The 16,796-nt window shown below is 42.4% G+C and overlaps 3 protein-coding genes across 3 annotated transcripts; 1 reads left to right on the top strand and 2 right to left on the bottom strand.

The window, feature by feature from the left end:
• Positions 1 to 77: 77 nt before the first annotated feature.
• On the bottom strand, positions 78 to 1,365 carry LOC115764663 (bromodomain testis-specific protein). The gene has a single exon (XM_030707850.1). The coding sequence runs from the start codon at positions 1,248 to 1,250 to the stop codon at positions 105 to 107; it is 1,146 nt and encodes a 381-aa protein (XP_030563710.1). The 5' UTR covers positions 1,251 to 1,365; the 3' UTR covers positions 78 to 104.
• A 1,059-nt stretch (positions 1,366 to 2,424) lies between these two features.
• LOC115764760 (prolyl 4-hydroxylase subunit alpha-2) lies at positions 2,425 to 5,198 on the top strand. Its single transcript, XM_030707995.1, has 8 exons — positions 2,425 to 2,636; positions 2,689 to 2,840; positions 2,901 to 3,048; positions 3,099 to 3,292; positions 3,354 to 3,889; positions 4,689 to 4,742; positions 4,828 to 4,993; positions 5,068 to 5,198. Exons 1-8 carry the CDS (start codon positions 2,458 to 2,460, stop codon positions 5,136 to 5,138), a joined length of 1,500 nt encoding a protein of 499 aa, XP_030563855.1. The 5' UTR covers positions 2,425 to 2,457; the 3' UTR covers positions 5,139 to 5,198.
• A 587-nt stretch (positions 5,199 to 5,785) lies between these two features.
• On the bottom strand, positions 5,786 to 8,859 carry LOC115764730 (lachesin). The gene is made up of 10 exons (XM_030707941.1): positions 8,739 to 8,859; positions 8,538 to 8,656; positions 8,366 to 8,466; positions 7,206 to 7,312; positions 6,974 to 7,147; positions 6,776 to 6,904; positions 6,521 to 6,719; positions 6,305 to 6,453; positions 6,182 to 6,241; positions 5,786 to 6,115 (listed from the first exon to the last, which is right to left on the bottom strand). Exons 1-10 carry the CDS (start codon positions 8,845 to 8,847, stop codon positions 6,015 to 6,017), a joined length of 1,248 nt encoding a protein of 415 aa, XP_030563801.1. The 5' UTR covers positions 8,848 to 8,859; the 3' UTR covers positions 5,786 to 6,014.
• Between the last annotated feature and the right edge of the window lie 7,937 nt (positions 8,860 to 16,796).

The raw sequence follows: 16,796 nt of genomic DNA, 5'->3' as shown, positions 1-16,796 counted from the left end.
CAACTTTGGCGACACCTGGCGGAATGTTACGAAGACTCCAAAAACAGTTATCATTTTGAATTTTGGAGGGACTTTTTTTTCCTTTATTACAAAAACTTGAAACATTATTCACAATATTCGTGCGCATTTGAAAAATTCTCTTCAGAATTAATTAAACTGGCCTGCTGGGCAATAATTGCGTTATAAGTTTGAAGTTTTTTTGCTACCAATTGTCGCACCCGCATCTTCATTTCAGCTATAGAACTTTTAAAGTCTTCCAAGCGAGACTCTAGAATATCATTTATCTCATTCACCGCCTCGATCAGAGTTTCATCAACGGGAAAACAGGTCAAAGCGTTCTGGAACATGAGCCGCAACTTGTCGACGAACTCCTCAAAGCTATCGAATTGATTGTTCTCGAGCCTGTTCCTGAGAATATCCCAGTCCAGCTTCTCCTCGGCATCGTGATCGTAATGCAGATTCTGGGCATATTCCCGCCACAGGTCGCAGCACTTGAAGGGCCAATTGACCAGGTTACGCTTGCGCTTAGTCATCCCACGGAGCAGCTGCTCCGAGTGACTCTTCTCGACCAGATAGTTCTGCCATTCGTACAGAATGGTTGGATTCACCTCGAACTTGATGGGCTCCGAGTAGAGTTCGGGTTCGGTGAAAATCTCAATCTCGGCTGGTGACCAAACAGTTTCCGTACTCTGTTTGGCCAGCTTTGGAGTAGCCGGTGTCACGCACTCATAGATTGGATTCATCTGCATCATGGACTCGGCCTTGCGTTTCTTGAGCACAGCCTGCGGGATCAGCTCGGTCTCGTTGCTCATGTCGATGTAGGAGAGGCGCGTATAGAAGGCCTCGCGCAGCTCCTTGCCCGCCTTGTGCACCTCGCTGCCCTCCAGATTGTACAGCATGCAGTTCTCGAAGATTAGCTCAAAGTCGCCCAGCGCCTCGTCCGACTTCCAGTAATAGTTGTTGTTCAATCGCCGCCGTATCGTGCTCAGGTCCATCGGATGCTTTATCAAATTGTGATAGTCCGGTATGCAGAGAGCAACTGCATCCACCGGATATCGGAAATAGTACGACCAGCGGCTCTTCCACACATACTTCAGCACCGACTTCAGGCTCTCCAGCACATTGGTTCTGCGTCCGCGTCGGCCCGGCGGCGGCATCACTGGCGGCTGGACAATCCCATTCACCGGATGGACATATGGCTCGTTACGTGGCGAGGTCTTCTGTTTGCGTTGGCCAACCTCGACGTCCATCTTGATGAAGCTACCAGCAGGTGCAAAAACTTTTCAACAGTCGGAGGCAAATCAACAAAAATATGGAGATTTCTGAAAACAAAATCTCTCAAGCTCGACAGCCAAACATCTGCATCTGGTTGACATAAAATGCTGTGTCAACAAAAAACAAACCAAAAAACTGGAAAAAGGAGAAAATATAAAATGTAAAAGAAATGTAAAAAAAAGCGACTGTTTGTAAATATTTAGACTTCATATTGATCACCTCTCGTTCCGTCCAGAGTGTGCGACAGTTAAATAACTTTGACAAGCACTTGACAGCGACCTCACATTCAGCCAAAGGGCAAACACTTCAGATGTGAAATCTCTTGAAGAAATTCACATCGATATTTTTTCAAGAGAATGCCTGCCCCAAATGGGGGAGAGTGTTCTCAATGGGGAACCTTTCTGTATTAATCTTTTGCTAGAATCGATAAATATCGATTTTGAGACCTGGTTCATTGAGCATTGCTATTTAGGTTCTCGTAGAGTATACACACAAAAAGAATATCTATCACTTTTTATGCTGTGTATTTAAAATAGGTTCCAGACAGTCCATTCTTAAGTTCGCCTTCCTTGTCTTTAGCTCACTTTTACTTGCTTCCTCTCCCGCAAACATCGCCCTTCTATGCAATTCTCATCTCCTAGGGGAACGCACACAGTATTTCATTACAGTTTTTTGGCCTGTTTATGTTAATTTTCGATGAAACTTACTTTTTAAAATCATAATTAAATAGAATTATATATATTAATAATAACAATACGGAAAATTGAATTTATAAATATCGCCCTTCTATGCAATTCTCATCTCCTCAATTACAAATTTTCAACTTGTTAATATGAATTACAGAATATAATTATTAACATAAATAATTTCATTAAAATAATGAACATTGAAACTCTAAAAGTTTATTGCAAATCCGATTTTCAAATTACTCTAGGAATCCAAGCATTCCCCGACTTGAAGTACCCTGTAAAATCAAACTCGAAGAACTTCATTTAATATCATCTTCGACAGGAACTATGCAAATAATATTGCCTCATTTCTGGCTTATTCCTGTTCACGTTTCTCAGCTCTTTTTTTCAAGCCCCGGCGATTAACACGTTTAATCAATTCGTTAGGGGTATTCCGCGTTAAGAGCCGAGGCCAGTCTTGCGTATTTATTTCTGTTGAAAACTTGCATACAAAATGTTGTCTAGCTACTTGCTGCTACAGCTGCTGCTGCTCCTAAAACTGGCGGTCGTTGAGAACTCTGTGGCCACGTCAACGCATGACATGGCGCGAGTGCTCCAAGGCGAGAACGATCTGCTCACGGATTTGCGCCTCCACGTGGCCGGCCTGGAGCGCAAGGTGAAGCTCACCCGCTTGTAAGTGAAGCCAGAGAACTGAAGTGTATATCGAATAACTATATGTATATAGGATTCTGGATGATGCCATCAAACGGCAGCAGCAGGCCAGAATCGATCCGGAGGCCTATGTGGCCAATCCGCTGAACAGTCTGCCCTTGGTGCGGCGCATGCACACGGATGCGGCCAAGATCCTGAAATCCATGTATCTGGAACCGGGTGCAGGTGGGTGGAAGATGGCGTTGGCAAATGCCTCCACAGATATTTGATGCAAGTTGTCCACAGATCTGCAGCAGATATCGGACTATCGCCTGGACGTGATTACCGAAACGGATCTGGAGGAGGCGATCAAGGGCTTGCTGCGCATACAGCAGGTCTATGAGCTGGACGAGCAGCGCATGGTGCAGGGCCAGCTCAGCCAGAAGCAATACAAGTAGGTCTCCAGACTCCAGACACGGGCACAACTCCAATCTTTAATTGCAGCGCCAGACTGAGCACACTCGACTGCGTGGCCGTGGCACGGCATCTGCGCAAGAACGGGGAGGACGAGCAGGCCATCAGGTGGCTGGAGCTAGCGCTGGAGCAGTACCCGGGCACGCCGGAGCCCATCTACCAGCTGCTGAAGATGGACCGTGCGGAGATTTTGCGCGAATTAGCACACATTCATATTTCCCGGGGTTAGTTGTTATATTCGAAATAAAGACAGATCCGTCGCTTGAACCGCTCGTTCGCTTGCAGACAATTGGCCAGCCGTGGGGCACACCTATGAGCAGGTGTTGGAGCACGCCACCAGAGCGCCGGACAAGCAGGAAGCTCTGGCTTTCATTGCGGCCGCCAAGCAGCATCTCGTGCACCTGCGCCTTTGCCGCGGGCACAGTCATCCTTTAGTCAGCTCCTCGCTGCGCTGTCGCTACAATACGGCGACCACGCCCTTTCTCCGCCTGGCGCCACTCAAGCTCGAGCAGCTGAGCCTTGATCCCTACATGGTGCTCTATCACGATGTCGTTCCGGCCAACGAGCGCGAAGACATCATGCGACTGACCAAACCCTATTTGCGTCGCGCCCTTGTGGGCGCAGGCAGGGCGAATGCCCAACGCTTTGCCATGAACGCGGGCTTCTCCTACAACGATTCCCGTCAAGGACACCGCCTGCGCCAGCGCCTCGAGGACATGTCCGGCTTCGATCTGACCAACAGCGGCCAGCTGGCCGTGCTCAACTACGGCATTGGCGGGCAGTACTACATGCACTTCGATTGCTGGTTCAGTCAAGACGACGTGAGTTCCAAGTCTGTCTCTGTCCTCCTATCTTACATCACTTTAGTCTCCCTGACTGACTGACTGATTGACTGACTGACTGATTGACTGATTGACTGACGATCAATGCACAGAATTTGGTTTTAACGAAAGCCCCTTTTCCGGCCAAAACATTACGAATAATATTGAGAAATCCACCAACGAGGGTGGAAAATGAGCGGAAATCAATTGTATGAAAACTTTAAACTGATTTTATGATACTATAGCATATGAATCTAAAGAAAGAAGGAAAAACCTACCGACATTACGAGCTATACAATTCGCCTCGCATATCTGCGAAAGGGTATCTAAACTTCGGCCTGGTAAATGTAGCTACTCTGTTTTTTAATATTTCATCTATAAAGCTGCGAGTTCTATTTATAACCTGAGCTCGTTGAAAATAAGTAAAAAGGGTATACGGGTTTCATGGGAATGTAAAGCACCTACCGACCCATAGAGCAGAATCTGTGAAAGCTTGAATAGAGAAGTATGGCTCCTTTCTAGAGCTTGAGTTTCTGGTTTTGTTAGAAGCAGAAGTTACAGGCACAGACTAAATGGACACTATTTCAACTGCCTTTGGTACAGGGTATTTGCTAGTCAGGCTAGTCAGTTTGCCTGCCAAAGCTCTCTTACTTCTTCAAATTGTGGATGAGAATACTTGGACTTGCTGGATGTGAGTTGGTGGAGTTCCCTCTCCACGAGCACATGTTGAATTGTTTATGAATGTCCTTTGGTTATGTAAATCTAACTTTGAGTATTTGGTTTTTTATTTATTTGGCAGGCTGCCCTAGTTGAATTCATCAAAGATAATCGCATTGCCACCATTTTGCTTTACGTAAGTTGTGGGCTTAATTCCCGCCTTCTATGTGTCGCCCCTTTGCTTTCTATTGCCCGGGCCTGGCCCGCTTTTCTGCTTGCAGCTGACCGACGTGCAGCTCGGCGGACTCACCTCGTTTCCGGCCCTGGGCCTGGCCGTGCAGCCGCGCCAGGGCTCGGCCCTGATCTGGCACAATATGAACAATGCGGCCGAGTGCGACAGACGGACGCTGCACGCCGCCTGCCCAGTTCTTCTGGGCACTCGCTGGGGTAGGCCCAATTACCCAATTGAGATATATATATATATATATAAATCTGAATACACATATATTTCCTCCATTTAGTGGCCACCCAGTGGATCGATATGAACGGCCAATGGCGCACCAAGCGCTGCCTGGCAAGCCCGTCGAATTAATTAATTAACAAAAAAAACGAGAAAGAAAGCCTATCTTCGGCACGCCGAAGATCTAATACCCTTGCAGACCCAACCTTTTCATAATGCTTATAGTGCTTTGTCCGTATCTAAGAAGCACAGGGAAAATAGTTAATGCCGAGTTTGGTCAAGATATCTTGATAAACAAAATGTTTTTTCATACAACAACTTAATTTCCGACCGATTTATCGACTCGGCTGTTGATGCTGATCAAGAATATATATACTTTATGGGGTTGAAGATGTCTCCTTCTATGCGTTACACATTTCACGACAAAATTCTAATACCCTCTGCAAGGGTATAAAAAGTGGAGAAACAAAATTTGCATAAGTTTTTGCGATAATTTATTCAATAATTTTCGTTAATTATATTTATGCACTATTTTATAGTATTCGTGTTTAATTTATATGCAATGTAACATTATGCGACATATTTTTCGGGAATCGGGCATTTATTTTGTGGCTTACACATATTAGCGCCACATTTTTTTTTTGTTTTATCGGATGTGGAGGGGGGGGGGCTTGAACAACAATTTGCGCGATACGTATGTGAATGATATGGGGTTGCGGGGTGGGGGGGGGGGGGGGGGGGCGTGGCTGCCGCCCACAGCGCTCTGGCAATATGTGTAGCAATATGTTGCGTTTATCGATGCCACGAAATCAAAACAAAAAAAAAACCAAGGAAGCCTAAATAAAAACAAACAATAGCGCATGGGCGGGGGGTGGTGGGATGCTTGAGCGGGAGCGTAAGCAACACATTCGATCGTGGTTGGGGTGCGGGTGCTGGTGCGGATGCGGCTCAGGGGCTGGGTAACACCTGTAGGAATACTTGTTTGCCGGCTCTCGCTCAGTTTTGATATCACGCGCTCCATGCCCAAAGCAACAACAGGGCGAGGGGCGGCTGCAGGAGCCGAGCGGCTTGCCTGGAGGCGGCCAGATTGCGCGCCGCCTCCTCGAGACCTGCCGGCAAGATAAATCATTAATTGGCTTGGAGAATTGGAGAACGTATGGAACTTGGGAGCTTACCGCCAATGAAATTGTGGTGCTCATCGTTGCTAGATGAGGCGCCCGGATGTAGCTTGATTTCTGCAAGGTCAAAGGTTAGACAAATCCCCAAAGGCCAACTGCTGGCAGATAACGCATACGCACCGTATAACCGCAGCGTGCCCTCGGCACGGCCCAGCGAATTTGTGCTGACGCAATGATAGGTGCCCACATCGGAGGGGGAGAAGGAGCGCACCACCAGCAACATGACGCCGCGATAGCCATCGCGCTTCTCGGTGATGCCGTATTTGGGCCTGGACAGTGAATTTGGGTCACATTCTATTGCTGTGGCCAATGGACAATGGACTTTTAGCTACTCACCCGTCCAGCAGCATTTCGGGTCCGGGCGAGCCCGCCTCCAGGCTGGACGTCGAGATGCTGGCAAAGCCATTCGATGTGCGCGCACCCTTCAGCCAGTAGGAAACGGGCGACGGCGATGCCTCCACCTGGCACTCCAGCTGCACATCGGAGCCGAGCGGCGTGCCCAGCAGCTGGCTAGGAGCACGCACCATGGGCGCAACTGTAAATGAGTATAACGAGGTCTGAATGGGTCTGGCCAGAGAGGAAGACACTTACATTGAACGCTGAGCGAGACCCGCTTGCTGACGGCCGGCGGCACATCGTTGGAGGCGATGCACAGGTAGGCGCCCATCTGGCGCCGCTCCAGGCGCAGCAATCTCAGCGAGGAGCCATTGTAGGTTTCCACTGTGTTTTAGATTGTGCTTGACTGTTAGTTGCCGGGGCTTTATTGTGGCACTGTGGCCCACAACTCACCTTTCATGAGCTCGCGGCTGCCCGGCTTGCGTATGAGTATCATTTCGCCATCCTCGCGTCGCCAGATGACACGCGGCTGCGGGTTGCCCGTGGCCTTGCATGTCAGCGTCGCATCCTCGCCCTCCTGCACGGCCAGATCCGCCGAGGAGTCCTCGTTAATAATGTCGGGCGGCACTGTAAGCACGCAATATTCCATTATCTGCGCTACAATTGAACAATTCTCAATACGCACCTTGCACATCGATGCAGCCCACCTGCTTCTTCATGGGACTCGTGTTTATCTGGCACATGTAGCAGCCGCGATCGCTTTCCCGCAGCTTGCTGATCTTCAGCTTCCAGCTAATTACAACATTATAATCAACAACAATTAGAATATCATTTTCTATGGTCCTTAACACAGTTGGGAAACAAGAAGTTACACTAAAGAGGATAGAGTAAGTAGATAATCTTGTCAAGCCTGCAAATCGGGCTTACACCAAGCCGATTCGAAGTCTGAGCTTCAACTTATTTTTTACTGTGAAGACTTATATCAAGCTAGGTAACTCTATTCATAATGTTATACTTCAAAGTAAACAACTTTTGAGTGCATCCTAGCAGCAAACTTGACCCCCAAGCAGTTCGTTTATCCAACCATATTTGATAGATGCCTATTTTGGCTAGTTATCAAATTGAAATTTGAATAAGTTTTGGGACCTATCAAGGAAGGGTAGCTCTACAAAGGCGCTGCTCATCGAAGCGATGCTGATGCCCATTTGGATTCCAGGTTCCCATGCGATCAGCAGACCAGCTTCATTGATTAAGAATAGTTCAAGCCAAGGCAGGTAGTCGACCTCCCATCGAACGCGATCTGCGCCTAAGAAAGGTGGAGATTGCCGACTGACTCTTACGTCATCCAAAGGTGGATCCCCAGGTGAAACACAAGCTCATCATTGTGGACACCCTTTCAATGTAAGCTTCGCGACATTCTAACCAGTTTGGGAGTCTTACTCTGGGAACAGATGCAAAGTTATCGAACAAAGTGAATTGACTAAAGGACCTGTTTGTGAGTTAATATTTATTGAATTGTAACATTTTCCGACGGTCCTTTGTTCGTGTCCTTTTTGGTTTGGCCAGTACATCCTTTTCGCGCACCCTCGCGCAAAACAGTCAATTTTTCATTTAACAATGAAATAATAAAAAGAGACCCAAACAACAGCCCCATTTTCGCTTTAACACATATAACAAATTGCCCGACGTCGGCGAAGTCAAGTGAATAATGTTGAAAATGCAAGTGAAACCGAAATTTGTTGTGCAATACGATTTTTCAAAACAGCTCGATATCCTCTAAATAATAATTATAGAATAAGCTCTATGGATTGTTCCTTAGTAATTGCTGAACTGCTCTATACTCACGTGTGCATATCCTGATGCATCACACTGATCCTGGCGTTGTGCGTCACGACACGTCCCTGGAGTGCGAGCACCGTTTGATCGGATGCACGCAGCCAGCCAACCTGAGAAACAAGGCAGAAAATGCAATCAATCGAGAATGGAGAGGGACTAGACATGGCTGTGGATAACCTACTTTGTTCTTGCCCAGATTGCGCACCGAACAGGCCAAGACGGCCTCGCGGCCAGCCGGATATGTCACATTGTTGATGAAGCCAATAAACTCCGGATCGGGATCCAGCTGTGAGTTTGACTCTGTGCACAGCAAGTGGCATCAAATTGGATTAGAATTTAATGTTGGGGGGGCCAATTGAATGCAGGCCCAAACTCTACTTACCATGATGCTGATTCTGTGGATAACCGTTGGCGCATTTGGCGGCCATTATCAAAATGACAAAGAGCGGGCCTAAATGGCTCTTCATTTTGTTTCTGCTGCTGTGCTTCATGTTGTTCTCGTTGTTGTTGTTTTTGTTGTTGTTGTTGTTGTTGTTGTTGTTGCTGCTGCGGCTTGTTTTTGCGCTGTGCAGCTGACGTTTGTTATTGGCAGCAGCTGTTGCTCGATTCGCTGCTTTTGTTATTTATTTTTTATGTGCTTTTTTTTGGTTGCGACCACTGCCACAATTTCTATTTGCATTTGAATTTCTATTGCTATGGCTATTTGCCGCATGCGTTGTTTGTGCAAATTGCGCAAGGGGCTTTGATTTCACTGCATTTGCATCATTTCCAAGTGCTGTTGACATCTGCAAGCGAATAACAAAGAAAAAAAAAACCAAAATTCAAATAACAACCAAACAAAACATCAAAAATTGCTTCCAAATTTATTTCACAGCACTTACACACACACACACACACACTGCACACACACAGCACACAACAACAGCAAATGGAGTTCAGTTTAAGTGCTGCAACAATAGCAATCAACAACAGGGGATTGGGGGTTGGGGGGTTGGGGGTTGGCTGCCCAACTCTGTTAAGTTGATTATGTGCGGCGCACAGTTTTACAATTTTCCGCTGCCTGCTTTTAGGCGCGGCCAATATGGCCCGTGGCTGTCTCTATCTTCTTCAGTCGCCGCTCAACGTACAGGCAAATGCAATTTTCAACACAAACACGAATTTATGGCATGGCCAAACGCCGCCGGGCACGCCCTTTGCCGCCCGGGCAGCCGGCAGCAATAAAAAGCGGCCAAGAACTAAAAATAAAATAGAACAGGAAAAATGTACGAGTTTTCAGCTTTGGCGTTGGCGTTGGCGCAGCCAAAGGTGCAAAATATGAATGTAAATATTAAAAAAGTTTCAAGACGCAAAAAACTAACGAGATGTTCGCTCATTTGCTTTGCCACCAACCCGTGCCACATGCCCCACGCCCCACGCCCCACGCTCGACAAGCCACATTGCAGCCCGTTGCTGCACTTTGACGCATCTGTAATTTAATTTCTGTGTGAAATTGAGCGCTGGGCTAATACTAAATTTGCACTAAGCCAGTTAGCAAGCCCGGACGAACTGCAGCAAGATGGAGCCCACGGCGGCGGCGGCAGCAGGGCCAAATGCTTTGCAAACTTTTGACGAGGTGTCAATGCGATGCCACTGGGCTAAAATGCGCAAAATGCCGACGCGTCGTCGCATGCCAACCGGAGAAAGGTAACTTTCAGCGGCGGAAATGCGATTTGCTTATTGAATTACCTTTTGGCTGCGCCGAGTGGCGACACTGGAGCCATGCGCCATGTGCCAGCCGGAGCACAGCACGATGGATTAAATGACATTGTTCACTTACTTAAAATAAATTCAATTGCACGACATTTGAGATCCTTGCGATCCGTAGAATTTCAAGATGCATTCATTAAGGCAGGTTAGTTAGTAACATTTATGTTTGATATTTCTTCTTTTAAGCTAAAAGTTATTTTCAACTTTTCCAAATAAAGTAGTCGCATATCTTTCGCTGAAAAGCTCAAAAAATTAAATGCAAGTCAAATATCTTTTGAAGCACATATATATATATCTTCTTGCATATCTCTTCTATATTACCTGACTGATTGATTGACTGACTGACTGATTGACTGGTTGACTGATTGCTGATCAAAGCACAAAGCAAATCCTTAGAGTTAGCAAGCTTTTACTCTAGTATATATAATGAATGTGCACGTGATTTTATCAAATTCCATCCGCAAGTGTGGAAAAATCGTGTAAAATGTAGATGTATATATTTTATAGTTCTTGTTTATTATCCAACCGACTTCTAACTCAAATTGAAAGATATATGTGAATTTAACTTGAACTCAAGCTTTGGATAAATTTAAGTTAAACAAGTAAGAGGTTCTAGTCGGGAGCTCCCGACTAGGGGATACCCTGAACCCTATTCTTCCAACATCAAATGAATATATATATTCTATTTTAGAAGCTATATGTCAAGTTTGGTGACTCTAGCTCTTATTATTTACCAAAATTTCCCGAAAACAGGATATCGATATCGATTTTTATCGATTGCTTGGAAACGAAGTAAGTTATCGATTATCGGAAACAAACTCGATCTGCGCGGGAACTAGGAGCACCTACATCTACAATTTCAAGTCTCGAGCTCTTATAGGTTCTGTCAAATTGATTTAGAAATCACACCATGAACAAAAAGCCAAACTTTATGAAAATCGGATGAGATTTGACCGAGTTATGGGGCTGGGAAATTTTGACTTATGTCTATATAAGTATTTTGAGGGTACAATTTTTACATGAATTTTGACAAAAAAAATTTGTTGCCAGTTTTTGATGCCAAATTGATTTAGAGGTCAAACCATGAACAAAAAGCCAAGCCTTATGAAAATCGGATGAGATTTGACCGAGTTATGGGGCTGGGAAATTTTGACTTATGTCTATATAAGTATTTTAAGGGGACAATTTTTACATGCATTTTGACAAAAAATACGGTTGCCAGTTTTTGATGCCAAATTGATATAGAAGTCAAACCATGAACAAAAAGCCAAGCCTTATGAAAATCGGATGAGATTTGACCGAGTTATGGGGCTGGGAAATTTTGACTTATGTCTATATAGGATATTTGAGGGTACAATTTGTACATGAATTTTGACCAAAAATACTGTTGCCAGTTTTTGATGCCAAATTGATATAGAAGTCAAACCATGAACAAAAAGCCAAGCCTTATGAAAATCGGATGAGATTTGACCGAGTTATGGGGCTGGGAAATTTTGACTTATGTCTATATAAGTATTTTGAGGGTACAATTTTTACATGAATTTTGACAAAAAAAATTTGTTGCCAGTTTTTGATGCCAAATTGATTTAGAGGTCAAACCATGAACAAAAAGCCAAACCTTATGAAAATCAGATGAGATTTGACCGAGTTATGGGGTTGGAAAATTTTGACTTATGTCTATATAGGATATTTGAGGGTACAATTTTCACATGAATTTTGACCAAAAATACTGTTGCCAGTTTTTGATGCCAAATTGATTTAGAGGTCAAACCATGAACAAAAAGCCAAACCTTATGAAAATCAGATGAGATTTGACCGAGTTATGGGGTTGGAAAATTTTGACTTATGTCTATATAAGTATTTTGAGGGTACAATTTTTACATGAATTTTGACAAAAAATACTGTTGCCAGTTTTTGATGCCAAATTGATATAGAAGTCAAACCATGAACAAAAAGCCAAGCCTTATCAAAATCGGATGAGATTTGATCGAGTTATGGGGTTGGGAAATTTTGACTTATGTCTATATAAGTATTTTGAGGGTACAATTTTTACATGAATTTTGACCAAAAAAATTTGTTGGCAGTTTTTGATGCCAAATTGATTTAGAGGTCAAACTATGAACAAAAAGCCAAACCTTATGAAAATCGGATGAGATTTGACCGAGTTATGGGGTTGGGAAATTTTGACTTATGTCTATATAAGTATTTTGAGGGTACAATTTTTACATGAATTTTGACAAAAAATACTGTTGCCAGTTTTTGATGCCAAATTGATATAGAAGTCAAACCATGAACAAAAAGCCAAGCCTTATGAAAATCGGATGAGATTTGATCGAGTTATGGGGTTGGGAAATTTTGCCTTATGTCTATATAGGATATTTGAGGGTACAATTTTCACATGAATTTTGACCAAAAATACTGTTGCCAGTTTTTGATGCCAAATTGATTTAGAGGTCAAACCATGAACAAAAAGCCAAACCTTATGAAAATCGGATGAGATTTGACCGAGTTATGGGGTTGGGAAATTTTGACTTATGTCTATATAGGATATTTGAGGGTACAATTTGTACATGAATTTTGACCAAAAATACTGTTGCCAGTTTTTGATGCCAAATTTATTTAGAGGTCAAACTATGAACAAAAAGCCAAACCTTATGAAAATCGGATGAGATTTGACCGAGTTATGGGGTTGGAAAATTTTGACTTATGTCTATATAGGATATTTGAGGGTACAATTTGCACATGAATTTTGACCAAAAATACTGTTGCCAGTTTTTGATGCCAAATTTATTTAGAGGTCAAACCATGAACAAAAAGCCAAACCTTATGAAAATCGGATGAGATTTGACCGAGTTATGGGGTTGGGAAATTTTGACTTATGTCTATATAAGTATTTTGAGGGTACAATTTTTACATGAATTTTGACCAAAAAAATTTGTTGGCAGTTTTTGATGCCAAATTGATTTAGAGGTCAAACTATGAACAAAAGGCCAAACCTTATGAAAATCGGATGAGATTTGACCGAGTTATGGGGTTGGGAAATTTTGACTTATGTCTATATAAGTATTTTGAGGGTACAATTTTTACATGAATTTTGACCAAAAAAATTTGTTGGCAGTTTTTGATGCCAAATTGATTTAGAGGTCAAACTATGAACAAAAAGCCAAACCTTATGAAAATCGGATGAGATTTGACCGAGTTATGGGGTTGGGAAATTTTGCCTTATGTCTATATAGGATATTTGAGGGTAAAATTTTCACATGAATTTTGACCAAAAAAATTTGTTGCCAGTTTTTGATGCCAAATTGATTTAGAGGTCAAACTATGAACAAAAAGCCAAACCTTATGAAAATCGGATGAGATTTGACCGAGTTATGGGGTTGGGAAATTTTGACTTATGTCTATATAAGTATTTTGAGGGTACAATTTTTACATGAATTTTGACCAAAAAAATTTGTTGGCAGTTTTTGATGCCAAATTGATTTAGAGGTCAAACTATGAACAAAAAGCCAAACCTTATGAAAATCGGATGAGATTTGACCGAGTTATGGGGTTGGGAAATTTTGACTTATGTCTATATAAGTATTTTGAGGGTACAATTTTTACATGAATTTTGACCAAAAAAATTTGTTGGCAGTTTTTGATGCCAAATTGATTTAGAGGTCAAACTACGAACAAAAAGCCAAACCTTATGAAAATCAGATGAGATTTGACCGAGTTATGGGGTTGGGAAATTTTGCCTTATGTCTATATAGGATATTTGAGGGTACAATTTTTACATGAATTTTGACCAAAAATACTGTTGCCAGTTTTTGATGCCAAATTGATATAGAAGTCAAACCATGAACAAAAAGCCAAACCTTATGAAAATCAGATGAGATTTGACCGAGACAGACGGGCGGACAGACAGACAGAGAGACGGACGGACAGACAGACAGACATGGCTAGATCGACTCGGCTATTGGTGCTGATCAAAAATATATATACTTTATGGGGTCGGAGATGCTTCCTTCTGCCTGTTACATACATTTGGATTTTGCACAAATACAATATACCCTTATACCCATTTTTAATGGGTTCAGGGTATAAAAAGTAATATGTTAAAATTTAAGGAAATAACTTGATTAGGCCGGGGAATATCCACTAGTCCTTAGACTATATTAGAAAGTTGGGCAGACTGAATAACTGATCTGTCGATCAGCGCACTGACCAAACCGTAATAACTAGAAAGCTTTCCCTGCAGTTAACTTTTGCGATTTTCACCCGTGAGCGTGGAAAAAACGTGGAAGGCGGTCATATACCATTTTTTTGTTTACAAGGGGAACGGCTTGAAACTGAGTTTCAAAGATTCATCTAATACGTGTGCACACTTTTCGCAAAATCCAATCCTCTTTGGGGGAAGTGTTTAAATTCATATACAAGGATCTTTATGGGAATTCAGTTGAGGCGTGTTTCCAAACCTTTTCGATGGAAAAATGGCTGTATCGTTGAGAATAATAAATGGTTTGAATAGTTACCATAAAAAGCAAAAAGTGAATATTGGAAAGGAGTATGTAGGTAATGTGGAATATATACATCGATATATATATATATCTATTTAAGGCCCATTCCCGGCGGATTTCACGCTGCAGTATATACAGTATGTCAAGAAATTGTTTTCACACTAGAAAAAAAAATTATTTTTCGACTTGCTTAGCAAAAATAAATACTTTCAAATATTGCAAATATTTTTTTTTTAATTTATTATAGTTGCTTATATAGTATTTACTAAAAGAATTCATAAAAATAATAATAGAAAGTAGAATGATATGTGAGAAATAATTCAAAAACCAAAAATAGTTGGCTTTGCCGCTGTCAAACAATTGTTTACACATATGGCAAAAGTAATAATTAAATTAATTTAAGGCACTGAAATTACATATTTTTCTTATATTTAATATTTTGTATGGCCACCATTGGTATTAATGACTTCGTTTAGGCGCTTTTTCATTGAATGAATAAGCTTTTTAAAATCATAATGGCTCGGCTATTGGCTATTGTTCTTAAGTGCATAATCACACAACTTTTCGGACAATAAAATGAACTAAAACAAAACTAAATGCTGTCCGCAGCTCATCCACAAAGTTTCAAAATTGTAGTTCGAAACAAAGAGAGGGAGAGAGAGAGGGAGAGGCCTTCAATTTTTAGCTGTGCCAGATAATCCGGAAAAATTTAAGATCAAGTGCAAATTAAAATTTAAATAAAATTTCAACTCATCAACTCTAACAATTGTGTTTGAATCCATCTCGTTTTCGCTGCTTTACTTTGCGCAGCTGTCAGGAAAAACAAATTTGCATCTTCGCACTCAAGAAAGGGAATATTTAAGAATGGCACCCAAAAATGTAGCGCAGCGCGAACATAAATAAATTTGCCTTGTAAACAAAAAACATGGCGAAAAACTGCGCCAAACAAATGAAAAGAAGAAACTGCAAATCAGCGCAGTTGCTGCAAGGTAAGCCAGCAGCTGGCCGAGCAAGGCCATTGCAGCAGAACGGGCGCGGGGGCGTCACCATGTCGGGGGAGGGAGGCTGGTAGAGAGAGTGAGAATGCTTTGTGGCAAAGTGGCAGCTCAGCCGGCGGCAGCAAAAAGAGCAAAGGCGAACTAACACGGGGCCAAATCCTTTTGAAGTTGCACAGCTGGCAAAAACAACACCAGCGCGAACAACAGCAACAACGGGAAAGAGGGCTCTGTCGGGAGTGCTCGACTAGCAGATACGCTAACCCAACGACAAATTGCAGTCACATGCGTTCTTTCTTGAATAAAGAAACACGCAAACTTCGATTAGCTTCGGTTTTTAGAGTCCGATCATTATGAACATTTCTAGACTTAAATATGGCATCTCATTGTGTGTCGATACCAAAGCGCAAGGCACTACCTTTAAGAATAATATTTCTTGTCAATTCATTGGAAATGGGTTATACAAATATTTTCTAAAAGAGTATAATAAAAGGGACGTGTTTCTATGAAAGAAAAAACCTCATTTAAGAGAGTTTTGTGAAATTTATGGCGGTTTTGTGGAACTTTTTTTTCGAGTGTATCCAAATTGAAATATTCCTTTTCCCTGTTTGCTCTTTCGTAAGAACAGTGTATGCCGCAGGGGTAAACATACAAGAGTAGGCGTCGGGTTTGCTAGCCCTGTTGTTTATAATTCCCAAGTGGTTAAAGCTGCGAACTTAGGATAAGTACTTGCAAATGAAGAGTCAGCAGCAAAGCCTGTTGTTGATAAAATTGGTAGGTTTTTAAAATATATTACTATGATGTCTATCCTAGTCGTTGTTGTTCGATATGATCAACATTGACCTCGAGTCGTTCAGCTTAAAATTAAGGTCAAATAAAACAAAAACTTCAAAAAATTGTCTGAATTTATGTTTTTAAGATTAATGCATAAAAATCTTGTGTATAATTATAATTTTCGGGTAATGCACGTCTCAAAATAGAGAGAATATGAATTCTCTAGCTCAAGTCTCTAGCTGTGATTGTTAACGGCGCGATTAACTGCATTTGCTGTGATCAAGAATATAAGAAATAAAATTATATGTTTGTTACACACATGCTCACAAAACCATTATACCCTTATACCCATGTTAAATGGGCTTAGGGTATAACAACGGGCACAACGGGCACAACGGGCATAGCAAGGCGGGCAAACACTTG

This window comes from Drosophila novamexicana, unplaced genomic scaffold (assembly GCF_003285875.2).
Source record: "Drosophila novamexicana strain 15010-1031.04,08,12 unplaced genomic scaffold, DnovRS2.1 tig00000870-arrow-arrow-pilon, whole genome shotgun sequence".
In the NCBI taxonomy this organism is placed as follows: Eukaryota; Metazoa; Arthropoda; class Insecta; order Diptera; family Drosophilidae; genus Drosophila; species Drosophila novamexicana.
Note: the sequence above shows the minus strand (reverse complement) of the source record. Positions and strands in the feature narration are given on the sequence as shown.

Coding starts and splice junctions, on each gene's coding strand:
- LOC115764730 (XM_030707941.1), bottom strand. CDS start 8,847: ATGAAGCACAGCAGCAGAAACAAAATGAAGAGCCATTTAGGCCCGCTC. Junction 8,657..8,738: donor TCCACAGAATCAGCATCATG/GTAAGTAGAGTT, acceptor TGCTGTGCACAG/AGTCAAACTCACAGCTGGAT. Junction 6,242..6,304: donor GGGCACGCTGCGGTTATACG/GTGCGTATGCGT, acceptor TTGACCTTGCAG/AAATCAAGCTACATCCGGGC.
- LOC115764663 (XM_030707850.1), bottom strand. CDS start 1,250: ATGGACGTCGAGGTTGGCCAACGCAAACAGAAGACCTCGCCACGTAAC.
- LOC115764760 (XM_030707995.1), top strand. CDS start 2,458: ATGTTGTCTAGCTACTTGCTGCTACAGCTGCTGCTGCTCCTAAAACTG. Junction 3,890..4,688: donor GCTGGTTCAGTCAAGACGAC/GTGAGTTCCAAG, acceptor TTTATTTGGCAG/GCTGCCCTAGTTGAATTCAT. Junction 4,994..5,067: donor TCTTCTGGGCACTCGCTGGG/GTAGGCCCAATT, acceptor TCCTCCATTTAG/TGGCCACCCAGTGGATCGAT.